This window comes from Vanellus vanellus (assembly GCF_965231255.1).
Source record: "Vanellus vanellus genome assembly, chromosome: 9".
In the NCBI taxonomy this organism is placed as follows: Eukaryota; Metazoa; Chordata; class Aves; order Charadriiformes; family Charadriidae; genus Vanellus; species Vanellus vanellus.
The window spans coordinates 5469134-5487421 of record NC_138914.1 but is presented as its reverse complement, the minus strand read 5'-3'; the positions used below and the strand labels follow the sequence as shown (position 1 = coordinate 5487421).

At 42.6% G+C, this 18288-nt stretch overlaps 1 protein-coding gene across 4 annotated transcripts in view; it reads right to left on the bottom strand.

The window, feature by feature from the left end:
* Nucleotides 1-333: 333 nt before the first annotated feature.
* MITF (melanocyte inducing transcription factor) overlaps nt 334-18288 on the bottom strand; it is a 111202-nt gene continuing 93247 nt past the window's right edge. For 2 of the 4 annotated variants that reach the window (XM_082487519.1, XM_082487521.1), the window contains 5 exons: nt 13202-13319; nt 9673-9747; nt 8558-8633; nt 7415-7562; nt 334-4406 (listed from right to left, as the gene is read on the bottom strand). In XM_082487519.1, the coding sequence (XP_082343645.1) occupies nt 4005-4406; nt 7415-7562; nt 8558-8633; nt 9673-9747; nt 13202-13319 (819 nt within the window). In that variant the 3' untranslated portion in view covers nt 334-4004. The remainder of the gene's footprint in view (nt 4407-7414; nt 7563-8557; nt 8634-9672; nt 9748-13201; nt 13320-18288) is intronic. The other 2 variants (XM_082487520.1, XM_082487522.1) reach the window with 1 other exon arrangement.

Genomic DNA, 18288 nt, shown 5'->3' with positions numbered 1-18288 from the left:
AAAGGTCAAGAGCCCACGGGAGGAGAGAGAGGCAGTGACGCTTTTCCATGTCCACTTTTGTTCCTCACGCTGGACCATCAGCTTTGGGTCTACCATCTTTGGCGGGTATTTGCAAAGCCCAAGCGGGGCCCAATCCGTAGCTCCATCCCCCTGATGCTACCGCAATACAAACACAACCGGACAGCTCTGGTGCAAGCAGGGTTGCTGAGCGACACCAGGTCAGGAACGTGGACACATCCACCGCCAAGTCACAAACACAGGAGCACTGCTGGGACTTCCACTGCACAGAAAAACAAGGTTCACTTACACGGAAACGAGTGGCTTACACAGACGTATGTGAAAAACCAAATGCTTTAATCCATCTATCAAGAACAACAGTTCAAATTATTTCATTGGATACATTAATATTGATCCATAATTTACAGTGCTATGGACCATACACAAATTATTGCTGCAGTCAACAGCAGATGAATATCAACATTACAGTACCAAGCATCATAGCAAGAGGCAGTAATTAATGTCACTTTTTCAAGAAATATAGGTATTTATACTATTATCAACATCAGCTTCCCCCCCAGTGCATTTTATGTCAAACAACATAAATGTAAGTGCATTATTTTGTGCTTTGTGCTTTCCTCAGGTACCTTCTTTTTGCGTTTACAGGTTGCAAGAGTTAAATATTGCTTTATAGGCCAAAAGCAGTAAGGAAGAACTTCATGGTACTCTGCATGTTCCTGCTTGTTGCATGGTTTTGGCAAAGTGAGAACTGGTAGGTATCCCGTCCACCTGCCCAGGGAAGCCACCGCCGGCCCAGTGTCACACAAGACACCGTCATCAGACTGGGCAACAACTTCTGTCCCTCTCACTCCACCTAGTTCACACCAAATCCTGTCTCTAATTGCTGTCTCTGTCCTCTGCCATCGATCCCCTGTAAAACGTCACGGCCACACGTTCCATGATGCGCAAACAGGCAAAGACATCTCCAGTTCGCATCCACCTGGAGGTCCGTGTCTCCTAGAGGTGTCCCCATTGCAGCGTCAACGTGCTTCTGCTCAAAGGGTGGGCAAACTCAGAGGAGGGCTGTAGCCTAAGGAAACACGGGGTGAAGAGTGAGCAGGGCACAGCCAAGTCGTATGTGACCCCACCGCAACACAACATACGGGGGAACACACGACACAGCTGCTGGGGCCTTTTATCAAGAAATCCAGCTCTTGATAGAACTAACTCATCCCCACACAGCATGCAGCCAAAACCAGGAGTCGTGGCTGTCAGCGAGTACCAGTGTTTCACATAAGTTTGAAAAATACTTATATACCACAGTCTAGACGTCAATTTCTGAATGACCAGCATGTGCACCAAACCAAATATTTATTCAATATATTCAGTGGTTTTCAGTTACTACACTCAAGCGTGCGCGCCCTGATTTTGTACAATGCGGCAGAGCTGTCCCATTTTACTGGGGAAGAGCAACGCAACCCTGCGTTACAGCTACAAGCATTTTACAGCCCCGATTTTCTTTCCCTGTCACCGTTACCAAACGGCAGCACCAGAAGGCCGTACCCACCTACTGGAGTCAGGGCTAACTACGGCACAGCAGCCCTGCAGGGCATATCCCTGCCCGAGGACCACGACGGCTGCAGCGCATCCCGCAGGCTCCCCAGTCCTGCCCTGGGCCAGAGCATCACTACCGTAGGAAAGACACATTCCCAAAAGCCGTCTGGGGTGGAGGGGGAAGGGGAAGGAGAGGCATCATTAAAATCTAACTCCAGCTCCTCCTTCAAGAAAAAATTAAGGGGGGGGGGAAAAAAAAAAAAAAAGTCACAACCCGGTGGTTGCATCAATGTTAACACACAGCTCGCTGCTCAAGCGGAAACAGAGACGGCGGGACGCAGCCAGCAACAGCCACGGAAAGAGTGACAGGAACACAGACCCCGGAGTACCGTAACAGCAAGCTGTGTCCCCGCCGAGCCCCACGCCCCCCGCCAGCAGCGCCGGGAGGAGCGGCACCAGGCAGGGGGCACTTCGAGAACCCTTCCGTGGGGAAAAGTTTGGGGGAAAGCTCAGCGAGCCACGCCGCAGGCTACGGGAACTTCTGACATTGTCCTCAGCTGTCCCATCGCCACCCAATTCACATTTGATTTCTGAACACTTAACTGCAGCGACCAAGGTTTCCTTATAAAGCCTGCCAAACTGGCACTCGAGTCACTAACCGCTTCACTTATCCTATGTAATTTCCAGTGCAGCACAAAGGAGAACGGGAAGCTCTTGTTTTCTATACGTAGGCACCATGCTACACTTCATCCTCCTATAAAACGTCACCCGAAAGCTCTCTCCTACGCCACACTTCAGTCAGTGCTAGTCGAGGAAGACTACAACTAGAGTTTAAGGCACTTCATTCTGAACGAGCTACGCCTGCCTGCCGCTTGCGAGTCAGCTGTAGGCTGCTATTGAGAAATCCATTCCATCCGTCTAGCCCGTAACACCACAGGTCACCTCTGTAAAACACCTAGGCTCGATATAATACAAGTATAACTACCGTTATTGCATAGGACTACACTTGAGTAGATAATGCACCCAACTACTTTTACAACATCGTTGCATGTTAAAAATTAATAACATTGTTATCAAGTAACAGTTATTTGCAGATACAGTAATTTACTTTTTTTTTTTTTTTTTTTTCCTTAAGTCAGCCCCACTGCTGAAATAAAACACAAATTACTATAACGGGTATATTAACTACATAGTTATGTTTCCAAGCATATTACTACCTTTCTCGGTATCACTAAAAATAAATATGTAAGTTCAGTTTCTCTACAGAGTTGTTTTATTACCTAATCTAAATTTGTCCTCTACCTTAAATGTGTTTAAAAACATTTTCAAAGTGAGACTGTAATATACAAAATATTCTCAAAATCTCTCTTAAAACACAGAACCCTGCATAAAAGCTTCCTTTCAAGTGTTTACAAAGAACGCAGAAAACTTCCAATGAGTTTTAAAAATGTCAAAAAATTGTTGCAATATTAAGAGGCAAAAATCTTACAAATGAAATACAAATATATTTAAAACAAAAAGTTGATGATAACTAAGGAATCCATGCAAATCAAAATATACTGTACAATGCAATTTTAAAAAAAATAAAGCCAATTAGATATGTACAACATAATGTGCCCAGCTGATAAAATGTATCGATTTATTTTTGTCCAAAGAGTGTATACCAACTTACAGTGCTCCTGCTTGGTTTACTGTTGGCAAGCCATCAACGCGTGTTACAAAACAAAAGAAAAATCTCAGAGAAAAACTCGAACCATGATCAAAAGGAAAACCCAAATCAGCTCAGAGTAAAATTAAACGGGCACTCTGAGAAAGAGACTCGCGTCTCCCTGCAATTTTCAGCAACGGCATTTTATATCGCAATCAACACAATCAGGATGTCTTAACACTTTTTCTCCGTTGTTTGTATTCTGAGTGGGTGGTTTTCCCCAAACACTTGTCTTGCAAAGACCGAGGTTTGAGGGACACTGTATCTTTAAGGCAGCACTATTCAATTAATACAATTACAAATTGGACTTTTTTTTTTTTCCTGTTGTTTCTTTACATTCTTTAACTTTACATTTTGTTTCCAAGTAAATAGGTTGCATTTACAATTCTGTGATTCCCCCCTCCCCCCCAGTAGAAACAGACTCTTCATTTGTAATTCTATTGCTTTGAGTAGATTTGACCAGTTCAAAGTTCTTGGCGAATCCAGTTCACAGATACTGTACATATGCTGTACAATATTTTGGAGGCATTGGTAGTTTTAAAATAGAATATACAAGTTTCTTCACAAAAATTCTAAAAAAAAATCCTATATATATAATATATACACACACGCGCACACACACTGGGCTACTGAAGAAGCACAAGGGAAAAAAAAAAAAAAAATCAAAAAAATTCTACAAAAGGTAAATTATTTAATCTACTGATCAAGAAACAAAGCAGTTTATGAAAGGTGTGCCAAGGATATGCTAACAAGCATGATCGGTGTCCTCCATGCTCACGCTGCTCCGCCTGCTACTCGTCTTCGATGCTCCAGGAGACACAGAGGAAAGCAGTGGGTCAGTTACTCCGACAGGGGAGAGGGTATCGTCCATCAAGATATCTTCCAGTTTGGATCCCATTTTTGGAGGAACGCTGTAAGTGCCAGTTGGTTCAGTCACATTTCCGAGGTTGTCGCTGAAGGTGATGGTACCGTCAGTGAGATCGAGGGTGGTAGTGCAAGACAGGTCTGTGTGGTGCGGCATGATGTCTTGGTTGCAGTTGTCCAGCACAGGCTCCTGTTTGATGACCCTGTTGACCATATCAGGGGAGCAAAGGCCTGTAGACGGAACAAGGGACAGTCCGTGCGCCCGAGCTTGCATCTCAAGTTCCTGTAAAGGAGGATAAGGAACAAATTAAGAAAAAAAAATCCAAAAGCAAAAATCTGTCATGCTCATGTGTACTGTGACGTACAGTTTCCTTCTGTTGGACACAAACCGTTTCCCCCCTTTCCAACAGCGACAAGTGCTTGCACCTTGGACACTTCTGCCCTGCAGATTTTCACCTGAACATTAGTCTCTTGAAGAGGTGGGTGAACACCACGCCACACAGGTCCTTCACGCTTCTCCTCAGAACCCACACCAGAGCCCAAACCCAGCACCCTGCAGAAAAGACCCGTTCCCCCTCGGGCTCCTTCTCAAACCAGTGCCACGGTAGGCAAGTTTGGCATCAGGTCAGGTGAGGAAAGCATTTAAAATTTGGAAATTTGGACTTTTTATAAGGGCATGTAGTGACAGGACAAGAGGTAATGTCTTTAAATTGGAAGAGGGGAGATTTAGATTAGATATTAGGAAGAAATTTTTCACCGTGAGGGTGGTGAGCCCCTGGCGCAGGTTGCCCCGAGAAGCTGTGGCTGCCCCATCCCTGGAGGTGTTCAAGGCCAGGTTGGACGGGGCTGGGAGCAACCTGGGCTGGGGGGAGGTGTCCCTGCCCAGGGCAGGGGGGTGGAACTCTATGATCTTGAAGATCCCTTCCAGCCTAAACTGTTCTATGATTCTATGGAAAAAAAAAAAAAAATTAACTAGTAGAAGTGTACACTTAGTACTTTTTAAAAAATCATATGTGAAGGCATAGCTTGTCTATATGATGCTCATCATTTCCTGCCAAGACACTGGAAGGGACTTTTCTCATTCTATACGTCTGGTAAAGCTCGAAGTACAGAGGTCAGCCAAAACTGAGCAACGCTATTTCTGCACTGAAAAATCACAGGCAAGGCATAAGAAGGTTTTAGACTTCAGAAAGCCAGGATTCTTCAAGTCTCCATGAAAAGTTTAAATCCCACCTTCACATTTAATCATACAGATGCACTTGACTGAAGACAGATAATAGAAGAATTCACTTACTGCTGCATTTGGAAAAGGGCATTTAAGAGGGATGTTTTGCTTCTACTTATGCATTATATTAGGCAATCACAATCACTATTGTGATTGTACTGTTTCTGGATATTCCTGTGACTGAAGTTGATTAATAGCCTTTTTTCTATTTTCAGGCTAAGACAACAAGCTTCTAATGGCACAATGCAGGATCAACGGAGAAGGTGGAAGAAGGGAGCACATCTCCCATCAGCTAACGTGTGAAAATCAGGAGTTTCTTATTTGGTGCTTAATCAGAATCAACACAAAAAGGGAAAATACAGACTCTAGGTTATTTGCTGCCAGATGTATTGCTCATTATTCAAGGGTCTGTTTTTTATGTTATTTGATTGAAGAAGTAGCCAGAGCAGATGGATAATGCAAAGGAAGATAAAAGATGCTTAAAAAGCAATCTGACTTAGCTTTGAAATACCGCTGCTTGATGTTGCTCTGCAGACTGATTGTGCTTCTCTGCCGTCTCACTCTAGCAAACAGATTGCTCAACAAAGTACAAAAACTGCGCTGAAGCTCATCCTAGTCTGTTCTATTTTAAAGCTGTTTACTGCCACACTTGACTCTCAGGTATTTCTAGCTTGATTATCTGCTTTGTGGATTAGCCGTGCTGCGGGTCGGGGGTCTCCCGAGAGGGCAGCCAGCCCGGCACGCTGCAGCCTGCACGCAGAGTTCAGCTGTTCACACTGCAGGTGAGCAGCAACGTGAGAATACCCGGGACATCACCGTCTCCGTGTTACGTGGTCTTACACCCAATTCTAGATATACTTCTTTAATTACCCCTTTATGGGGAGGGGTGGATATCCAGCTATCTTTGCCCCACCTGGAGAAGAGTTGATGACAAAAGCTGTGTAGGCTGCAAGGGTGAGGTTTCCTATCCAGCTTGAGGTGAAGGCAAAGGAATTCATTAGAGAAATGGAGTTCTCACCCCTAAATCTCTGTGTAATACAGGCTACTGGGAGCCTGGGTGAATCTAACAAGGCAATAACCCACGGATAAAACACATTCATGCCACCTACTGCTTTTCAGTGTTGAGAACTGATTTACAGTCCTACAGACTTCAAGGAACATGGAAGACAACCAACCACAGCTCCTCGGGCAAAAAAAGCAGCTCAACATCCATAGCTCTTGGCAGTCTTGCCACAAATACTCTTGGAACCCTCACATTAGGTGTGCTTCTCTGCAACTGCCCTCAGACAAGGCAGGGCAGCCTCAACATTAAATACAGCTGCCAGTCCCCACGATATCTATGGGGAACTCAAGATACAGTGCTGCAGTGTCTGTCACCAATACTGCCCTCCCCGCACATTTTGTCCTGTGAGCAGTGTCTACCCTCCACTGGAAAGCAGATGACAGATTCCTGCAGAGCATCAGGGAGAGGCTGATGGAGAGAAGCAATAAGAGATCAGATGTAGAAGACTGCAATCTGCAGAGCTTCTCTGACAGATAGGGCCCCACAAAATTTAGAAAACCCACAAGCAACATAAAAAAAAATTCATTTATTGCCATTCATCCAAAACTGCTTCAGAAGAAAAGAAAAGAAGCACTAAAGCTACAGGTCAAAAAAAAACTCCCCAAACAGGACAGCTAAAGTGAACATACTCCCAAACAGCTGAACTGAATTTCATCACTATCAACAAACAGATGACATATGACGTCCCAACTTCTTAGATCTGGCACCCAGAAAAAAATATTACCATATAAAACTTTTATATAGTATGGTTTGCAACTTACGATGGCCATGGTAGAACACAAACAGACCAGCCATAAGTGCTTTAGTAGAGCGATGGGATATTTTTTTTTTTTAAACTAACGTATCCTGTTTTTTTTTTTCTGGAAAAATCTCTGCATTGGTCACCGTTAATTAAAATGGAGGTTCCTTGTAACCCACATTCCTACAAACAAGCTTCAGCTACCATTATTTGCAGTCAGACACTGTGACATCAAGAGCATTTGCAGCTTATTTATCAGCAAACCTGTATTCTGAGCAGCAGGTGCCTGTTGGCATGTTCCAACTTCTTCTGTCTGTTCTCCAGCTCCTTTGTGCGTTGCTGTTCTCTTTGCAGCTTACGGATGTAGTCGACTGACGCTTTTAGAATAGTTCCCTTATTCCAGCGCATATCCCTTTGAAATCAATAAAAAAGGAAGAGTTAAGGCTCTGAGGGAAGCTTTATTTTATAGTCATCACCTTCACGCCGGCAGCTATGATTACCCCTCATATATACGTAACACCTGGCTAATATTTATTCCAAGCTTATGAATATAGAAGGCATTTGATGTGCACTAGAGGGGGCCAGAGTGCAGCTAGTAGGAAGCAGACTGCAGCCAGCCCCAGCCTCTCTGAAGAGTAGCTATGAGTTGCTCCATGAGCAACTGCCTTAAAATAATGGAAACTCTCCCCAAAAGCATCACAGGGCACTGATTCAGATTTAAGGGAGACTTTCAAGCTGCAGAGCAAGGGGGTGTTCCTTGTTATTGAATCAGTGTTGGGTAAAGTTAAGACAAGTTAGTAACAGTAAAATTACCTAAAAGAACTACTGGGAAACTACCACCAAGCACTGGCAAATTATCAGTGAACAGATACACAGATAGGCTCTTTATTTTTCTTTTTTCTTGGAGGGAAGGGAATATGATGGTTTCCCAGAGGAACTGTCCTCCGTTTTCACAGAAAGAGGGATTGGTTCTGTCTTGCTGAGCTATGACATCTATTAAATTAAAAGGATTTAGCAAGATAAACAGCGAGACGAGACGAAAGTTTCACATCCTGACATCTCTGCCTCTGGTAAGGCAGTCATTCCTAGCATCAGCCCCAGCCCTGCCAAAGCACGGGGTCCTGCTGGATGCTGAGCTGCTGCACAACGGTACGGTGACTGTTTTGTGACAAAAGCCATCAAAATTAACATAAACTTAAGCAAGTTCCAAAGGGGAAAAAATCAACCCCCAAACTGTCTTCAAAAAACATAATGGAACCTTCATGCATTTCTACAGTCATGGAGTGCCAAGATCATACAAGACAACTCAGGACTGGTTTTTTGTTTGGTAAATTCTTTTTCTCCCTTAAGCTATTTTTTCCTTTTACCACCTCCCTCCCACAGTCTCCTTGGGCACATTATACTTACGGGTCATTTGACTTGGGTATCAAAGTGCCTAGTTCTTTTATACGATCATTAATATTAAATCTTCTTCTTCGTTCAACTTGAGGAAAAACAGCAGAAATGTTACAAGCAATATTCACACTTAATTACAGCATATAAAGTGCTTCATCAAAGATTTCTTTAAGGGCCTCTGAAATGTTTGCCTGAAGCTTAAAATGCAGTGACAGAGTCATTTATTTTGCTCTCCTACACATGGACACGCTAAGACAGAAGTTCTGTCTATACTGTGAAAAGGTCAGGCTGCTGAAGTGGCAGAGCTAAACCGACACTCTAAAAACCAGGATGGCTGCGTTAGCATAGGACTCAACTGAGAAGCCAATGTTTTCCTTGGGAAAAGCATCACAGACAAATTCAGAGACAAAAAATTCAGATGCTCAAGGGAATCCCAAAGCAGCAAAAGGGACAAACCGTACAGTCTCTTTTTTTAAAGCGCTTTTCCAGAGGTAACATTTTGAGGATCCAAAAGTCAAACTGAAATACCAGTTTTCCTGAATTAGGTTTTCATGCTATGGAAAAGGGTTCTGAATAGCTCAAGGCATGAAACAGTTCCTTTTTTCTAGTAATACAAAGTAAAGGATCCTTAAGTTGTCCTTTTACAAGTCTTAAGATGTGCATTATTTTAAAATGTTTTTTTTTTCCCAACATGGAAACATGTGATCCCTTCAAAAATTGTATTTATAAAATTGCCACACTGAGGATATGCACTGATGTTTAAAAATCACAAATTGACCACATATCTAAGATTTTAGATTAATTTAAAAAAAAAAAGGCAAAATTGTGCAAGGTGGATTTGTTAAAAGCAACTGGATCAAATGCTGTTTCCAGTAATTCCATTCATAACAACCACCTGTTCACTTGGCTTATTGAAAAAAATAAAAATAAGAGTTTAAAATTCAATAGCAGATTTAAGCACGTATTTCACAAGAATTCGAGATATTTGATCTACGGGCATAACATAACGAACTGGTCCTATATACTACATGCAGCGTTTCATTCAGATTTAAACCACCAGCTTTCAGACACTAAACGTCTAAAATCAATATTAGAATTGGTGCAAAATGCGAAGAACCAAAACTTACTCAAGTTGTGATTGTCTTTCTTTTGCCTCTCCTTAGCCAACGCTCTTGCCTCTGACTCTGTAGGAAAAATACATGCTGTGCATGTGAATGAAGTAATTAGAATTAAAGTAATTCAAACACTACACTTCAGTCTGTGAAACATTTGCGCAGGAAGCCGGACCGATATTTGTCAAACCAATTATTACACCCGTTCCAGCGAGCGCGAAGGGCCCGTACGGTAAGCTGTGATTGCCAAAACACAACGCTGGTGTTGAACTTCACCCCGGCACCTGCGGAGCATCTCTTCCCACGTTTCCCATACTGACTTCCGTGACGAGAACGTTTCCCACGGAGGCCCTGATTCAGTAAGGTATTTGAGGACAACAAACTGCTGAAATCCAACATACCTTCTCCTACGTTTACATGCAGGCGGCGCGCTTACGCACCGCACACAGACGCTGAACCGGAGGAACCGCATGCTTCGTGCATTGCTACCCGCACAGGATGTGAAGCAGCCAGCGGTCATTAAGGCTACGTCCTCTCGTGGCACGTGCACGCACATCACCACAACATTCAAGGTATAACTTAAGCCGCCTATTAAAAATACTGTATTTTCCAGCTACGCTAACTGTTCTCATTATATGAAAAAAAAAAAAAAAAAAGATGAAAAATTCGACACCTTTCTAAGCAATATTGTTAGAAAATGATGGTCCTTGCTTCAGGAAAAGCTAAAAGAAAAATAATGACAACCATGCTGCACATCAAGTTAGTTGTCGCCTCAACTCAGAACTGTTCTTACCCTGGCTCCGCTCACTTATTAACAGACTTCAGCATGTAATAGTTCTGGCAAAAACATTACTAAATTTGTTATTTTCAGTTCTCGTTTGATCTTACATTTCTCAAGCAATTTTAATTATTTTTTTGTTTGCTCTATCCCTTTTAGTTTTTAAAAAGGAGGTCATTAATCCTTGACCTGTTGCATTTAAATCTCAAAACCAGCACGCATTATTTAATTTCGCAGTGAGTCAGTGAGGACAAGCGAACATGTGATCTGTTATCACACAGACCATTATGGAAACAAACCCCTCTCACTCATTCCAACAAGTTTCTTTCCTGTATTCTTTTATTTTTATGGAATATGAATTATGATGTCCCACCCAATTCAAAATAACAGGTGACAAGGGTATCCCTTGGAGTACTGGAAGCTGACTACTTGACTACTCAGAATACAGAGCTACGCCAGTATTGCATGCAGTGTAACAAGACAGTTTCTATGCTAGGCTCCCAAAGCATCCCCCAAAAAAGCTTGAACGAACACAGGAAGTTCCATTCAAATACACAGAAACACTTCTTTACGGTTCGGGTGACAGAGCACTGGCACAGGCTGCCCAGGGAGGGGGTGGAGTCCCCTCCTCTGGAGATTTTCAAGACCCGCCTGGATGCAGTCCTGAGGGATGTGCTCCGGGCAATCCTGCTTTGGCAGGGGAGTGGGGCTAGATGATCTCTAGAGGTCCCTTCCAACTCTGATAATTCTGTGATTCTGTGATTCTGTAACATTGCATGTCTCGATGAAATTTGGGCTTAATCCGACATCGCCTTACAAAACAGGCATGAGGTTTGTAAGGCCAAAACCTATGAAAACTGCTCTCCCGGGTAAGCAGGATTTCCGTTAGATGCTTCAGAACTACAGCTGAGAACTCACAACCATCATCACCATCAGATGCTTGGGTAATAGATTTGACTTTTCCTGGTTCTTCATAATTTTTGTATTTATACAGTAGGATGGAGAAAGGTTTCTGACAAATGCTAGATTTAAGTATTGCAAGCTCTCTCCAATCTAGTTCCAACAACAAAATCAGGAAATGGAGAACCAAAAGACTCCTACCTGCAGTAACATGCCGATTTTAAAATCGCGGGCTGTCAGAACGCACCAGCAAAAGTGCTTTCTGCACAAAGCCTTGGCCCGATCAATGTCAAAGTGACTGCTGTTAAATACAAGTTTAATTCCTAGACCTCTCCTAAATTAACTGCAATCTACTAGCATATGTTTTGAACAGAAAAAGCACTCAGCTAAATTGTTTCTGCCTACAGGTGAATGTAGCATACAGACCTTTAACCTAGTTCAGATCTATTCTGATGTACTGAGGACTTCCACATAAGATCACTTCACTCACTAATTTCCCCCTTTTTTCTGCCTTCTTTGCCTAAAACCTTACACAACAGTCTGCAGTGAATCCAGCAGCCTGGACATCTGACAAGTTGGATGTTTAATTTGCAGCTTCCAGCCACCTTTAACTTTCTTTACCTGGGGCAATGAAACTGCCCGTAATGCAGGACTTTGAGCAGTCCTCATCCCCTCCCACCCTCCTCTTAACATAGTTCCATCGCTGTACAAGCTTTTTTTTTTTTTTTTTCCTAGCACCCACAAACCATTGTGCAGTTTCTGTGTCTTCATTTGGTGCTGAACTTAAATTTTGTGCAGTCATATAAATGCAAATATCTGCCAGCTCAGAGACGTGGCATTTCCTCCTGAGAAGCTGACTCCTGAGCTATTAAAACTGCTCTACTTAAACTAATTCCTGCCCAGAACCTGCTTTGCAACTGAGTCAGCCTGTGAGTTTTCACAACAGAAACCCAGAAAGATGACAGACAAGAAAGAAACTATGTCCCTACCATACTGCATACCATATGACTCTCTGTTGGGCTTAAGAACAGCCATTTCTGGCTATTAAGATGATTTTGTCATTGCTTCTAGAACGGATCTACACTTGTTCCCCCTGCGGTCAAGCTTGCCTTGCATACTGTACCCTACATGTGGTTATATCCTTTCAAGTGAAGCAGACAGCAAAAATGAAACGTGCTTGAGAATAAGAAACTTTGATTTCTTCCTTCAAACTATTTAGCTTCTCTACATATGTGCTTGAAAGAGAGAGGCTTTTAATGTCCCCCCCCCCCTTCCCTCCCCCTGCCTCCCACAGCTTATTCAGAGCACTGCTGGAAGAACAGACATGACAAGAAATTTACGGGATACTTCATTTTCACCTTAATTGAAGAGATGCATATTCTCTCTCAAGTGCCTAATTACACATTTTATATGATCTAGGTGCCCCGCCTTCACATTACAACAGCCTATTCGTCCGTTTCTGCCCTCCTCTACTGGAGTAAAGCCTCAACATGTAGCGTTCCTCAACATGAACCCTGCAGAGACTCCAGATGCGAACTTAAAGTTCAGTGTTGACAGAGCAAACGATAAGCCCAAACTAGAAAACAGCTCTGCAAGAGGTGCACAGAAGCTTCCTGTGACACAATGTTTTCATTGTGCAGATTTCACTATAACAACTGGGGACTTTATCTTAATTTGTCACAGTGAACACACACATGCCCACACACAAACACAACTGCGTTGCAGGCTAACGTCTGCCAAAAAAAGTGGTCTGCAAAGCAAGAAGTAATCCATATGCTCTTTGTAATAACAGAAATTATGTCCAATATCACCTGAATTCAAAACAATTATACTATTGCTCCAAGGTGGTATTATAGACATATTTACCTGTGAGCTCCCTTTTTATATTAGGAAGATTAGCTGGACATGAGTTGCTGATGTTTAGTCCTGGAGGAGGCATGCTTTGGTTGCCATAAAGGTCAATCAAATTGCCAGACACAGGCAACTGGAAAAGATAAAAAAGGAAAAGGATCATTTGTTTTGCCCTTATGAAAGGCTTGGTACAGAAGAACAGAGTTAGGATCTGCTAAGATATCTGTGCTCTTTTCCATGCGCAAAGAAAGCGTCCAGTAAGGTCAGCAAATGTCACAGATATGCACAGGTACGAGGAATAAAACACCTACATTGGGGAAATTCTGTCTTCTCAAGAACATGCAGAAGAGGTAACATGCTGACAATATTGCTGTGCTGTTGCTCCTTACTTTTCAGTGAAACTGTTACGTCTGTACCCCCATCACTTCTCTTATTTGAAATATCTGAAATAGCCTACAGAACACTCCTGGAGGAAGCCCTCATTTTTCCAGGAATCTGTGAGTGAAAGTACTTAGCAGGTTGTCACATGCTTGAGGGAGAGCACTGTATTAATCAATCCCAGTTTTCATGTGATTTGAAAGCTACCTACACAGAAAACTTCTACGTTTAAAGTAAACTTACGCAACAAGAACACACAGCAGTAGGAGGAAGATTATTTTGACATTAAGTTTCCTCAATTACTTGTTCATTCTGCTATTCTTATTTAGGTATGTTTAAGCAAGGAGATATACACAGAAACAGTACAGTATTCCAGTAAGACTTACAGTTATCTCTTTAAATTGAAATGTATCTAAAGAAGTTTTTCCTGAGTGGATTATTTTACCCATCTCTTTTTTGTTTTCAAACTAGATTTTGAGAAGACAGGTGTAAACCACTTTGATATCTTATCTGAGTTGCAATACTTTTTATCTTCCTTGCTGCAAAGAAAACCAATCCCTCCAAGACATTGATCCTGCAGAGATTAGGGTATTAACTTTACACCCATGTAAATAATGCTGTTGAATACAATGGAGTGAGTCACAGCCTGGACTATTAAAACTCCTACTGATGGTCCTTGCCAGACTGAGACCTAAGAAAGTTTCCCTGCCATCTGGAGATACTGTAAGAAAAAAAAATTGATGTGCATCTTAAAGTACCACCAGCCAGAAGCCATGCCAATACTGGTCCCAAACAGACAGTGGCCAACAGCAAAAATTAAGTGCCCTGACTCAATCTTTAAGTGACAGAGGAAAAATATAACTGATTTCTCACCAAGATCCAGCCTCACCCTCCCCTTAGCTTTTGAATGCAATAAAAAAAAAAAAACAAACTAAAAAAAAAAAAACACCCCAAGGAAAAAAAAAAAAGGAACACCTAGACTAAATCTAAGGTCACAGCTGTCCATCACAGACTATGGTCCAAGTTGTGACGTATCCACATTAATGTCAGGGTGACCACTCCCTCTCTCACTGCTCTACAAGGCTGACCCTTGTATCTTTTGGCCCCTCAAACGCATCCATGACACAGGCACAGCAATAGCGTCATACACCCTTCTGACTTGGATGCGCTTTTTCTATTCATGCTCCTGAGCATGGAGAGAGCACAAAGAACTTGTTTGTAGCCCAAGGACTTGAAGTTCAGAACCAGACATGTGAAATCTAATTAGGAATTTCAGGGAATAAAAAAAAAAACACAAGAACAATAAAAAGAAAATCCATTCCCCCCACCCCACCCCCCAAGAAATCTAGAATCTAGCATCTGGAAGCCTGGGTAAAGCAGCTAAGTTATAATTAAACATGGAGAATAGTCAAGGTCACCAAGCTGCTTTACTTACTGCAAGATGGACCCTGCTTGTTACAACAGGTTTGTGATTTTATTATATTCGCCTTCCCGCCCCCCCCAAGGTGTCAACACTGTGCCGGATTTCCGTGCAAATAAACAGGGGCCGTGCCCGCAAACACCACAAAAAGGGAATGTAACGCGGGCAGCAGCTGGTGATGTGCACGCTGAAGTCCTGCAGAAATTGCAGTCCAGAGGAACCAAACCCAGAGCTGTGCAACAACCAAAGCACAAGCACTGCCGCTGCAGCGTTTGCTAAATAAAGGAAGATGAAGGGAGACATTTGCACAGCTGAGAAACTGGGTTTGCACCTACACGTGAATGCTTATCAAGGGAATTTACGTTAGAGGTAGGTGCCAACAATCTCAGCGTAAAGCAGTGACCCATAAGCGGAGAGACTGACTGGCTTGCTTTCTGTGACTCTTTTTCTCAGCAAGCTGAACTCCACAGCTCAAAGCTTCAGTTCTAACCGTGTGACTACACAAATGGTCCACGCTCAGTATGAGCCTCTGAGAGGCCTTTTCTCCTGCACGGCTGCAAGTCACATTTTTGGGACTAACCTTATACAACCCCTTTCTCCTGAAAAATATAGAGCGCACACAACACTTCAGCTCATCTCACATGGCTAAAATACCTGCAGTTAGAGATGAGTTAAAATTGAGGCACATCCTCTGTTCCCAATTCTACTCCAGGTCCCGGAGGAATAAGAATTAGTTGACTTGTAAGGTAAGACCAATAGTTATTAGTGCAGAGTTTAGGGAACGGCAAAGGGGAGAGAACCTCTGTGCTGGGGGCATTGATTGGAGATGGAGAAGTCGGCAGCGCTGTGAGCGCACAAAAGCAGTCACTAGGCTGAAATGGGGCAAAAAAAAAAACCCCAACAAAACAACACACCAAACAGAAGAGGCTTATAGCGGACACAATGCAGCAACACCTGGCATTTATTTCAAATGCCTCCTATTGGAATAAACCAGAAGAAATTAAACATTGTTTGGAAACATTTCAGCTCTAATCTACTAAGACAGTCATCCAATCGTTACAGTTGGAGGAGACCTTTAAGATCATCAAGTCCAATGGTTAACCTAACACTGCCAAGTTACCACTAAACCATGTCCCTCACCACTACATCTACACATCTTTTCAATACCTCCAGGGATGGCAACTCAACCACTTCCCTGTTCATCCTCTTCCCCAAAGCAATGGCAAAGTGTTCAGAACTCCCACAGCCATTTCATCGGGAAGATATGAGTCTCAAAACTGAAAAGACATGGAATTTGATGTCTTTTTTTCTGGTGCTAAGGAGGCTCCTTCCCTGCCTTCACCAAACTCTAGCATCTTTCCAACTTAAATAGGCTTCCCTTAAGGCTTCGTTAGCCACCTCTGGCTAAGAAGAAATTTAAATAAAGCATCATTCAGATCATCCAATCTTTACTCTCCCAAAAAGTATAGGAAGGAAGAGTGGCTTAGGCCAGGCACAGCTTGTTATCTGCATTGAAACAGCATGGTCTAAAAGGCCTTCATTCATGAGATTTCATATTTCTAGGCCTCAGCTTCACAAGGTGCATAAGCAAATTACTGCTTTTATATAACAGAAATGTCAAATACAGTAATTATCACTGCAGACTCATCAACGCGTACATTCAGGGGAGTCTGAGGCTTTCCTTTCTCCTCCACTACTCCAACAAAACAAGCACCCACATTCGGGTCATTCGGGCTCTATATACATCATTTAGTCATCAGCTGTGCGATCAACAGGGCTGTTCTAAGGTATCGATGCACACTGGAGGGATTCTGTTCCCTGGCTCGTGCAGCCTGCAGTGTATTGTGTTGTTCCCTTACCTACAAGCACACGCTCGGCGACAGTCCCTGAAACGAGGCTCCTCTCTGCTCCTGGACTTTGCCTTCCATAGGAAAGTCACATTTAGAAGTGGAGCTGCACGTACTCACAGAGCTTTCCATGTCTGACTCTTGCTAGAAATTGTTTAGTTGGATGAATTAGTTGTCATCTCAACTTGGCATACAGGAGTACTTTACACAGTACTGAGCAATTCAATTAACTAGGTCATATCTACACAGAAAACCCTCTCAGCAAACTAGTGACCACTTTGTGATACCTTTCACCACAGAAGCAAAGCCAGTTGACTTGTGACCCAATACCAAAGTTTACAAACACTTCCACAAGCAGTTGATTGCAACCAGCCCTTTGCAATTAAGAGGTACTTGGAAAGTTCCCTTAGCTCACTCTACACAGAAATCTCTGATTTTGCCTATCAATTAAGTACTGTTACCAAATGTAACAAACTGGTCCTTTTGTTCTTTGTTGGTTATGGAACAATAGCAGCCTTTGTCATGGTCTCAGCACAGCTATTTATAGGTTGTGTCTCTTCAGAGACCATTTCCTCTCTTGATTTCTTCCACCTCTACTTAGCTCAGTCTACAGACATTAATTCCTTATTAGTAAAATGCTGAGTGTTTTAAGAGCTAAATCCTGTTCTAAAAGAAAAGCGTCTGTTACATCAGGCTCATTTTTTCCCCCAAACACAATATTTGGGAAACATGGTTCAATTTCCATCTCTTCAGGATTGGTACCAGGTTAATTCAGAGAATGAAATATGCTTTTTGCCTCCAGCAATTTAAATGTATTAGTAACGAATTCCTAATTCTACTATTTCATACTCTTATTTTACAGACTTCACCGCATATAGTGGGCAATTTCTGAAATTTCACAGCAAGTGTGGATAAGGCAGTCCTTACAAGGCTTGTTGTCATGCGGCAAGCAGGAAGGATGCAGACTACCCTAAATATTGATTACATGGACTCCTTGCACCAAAAGAATGCAGAGTATCATTATGTGCTTGCCTGGAAGCAGAGAGCCACTGCTGGGGTCCCTGTGAAACAAGAAAGGAAGAAAAGCACAAGGAAATCCAAGTCCTCTCTAATTTAACAGGTCCCAAGCCAATGGAACTTCAGAGAAAGAACTCCAGAAGAACCTGAACCCTCAATAAAAAAAAAAAAAAAAAAAAAAAAAGAGTAGCCATCTTGAAACTATCTTTTCATGGGGTTTTTAAGTTTTCCTCCCAAACTCCAGGACAGATGCACTTTTCAATTCATCTTAGATTAAAGGAAAATTCTTTCTTTCCAGTAGGACTCCGCAATTATTTCTGCGTCTACTCAAAGGGCACTATTTAGGCAAGGGATGCTGCTGGGCTGTTTCCTGCAGCACGCACCACTTCTGAGAGGGCTGTAGGAACCTGTGGGAGTGCAGGACTAGGTTAACATGACAT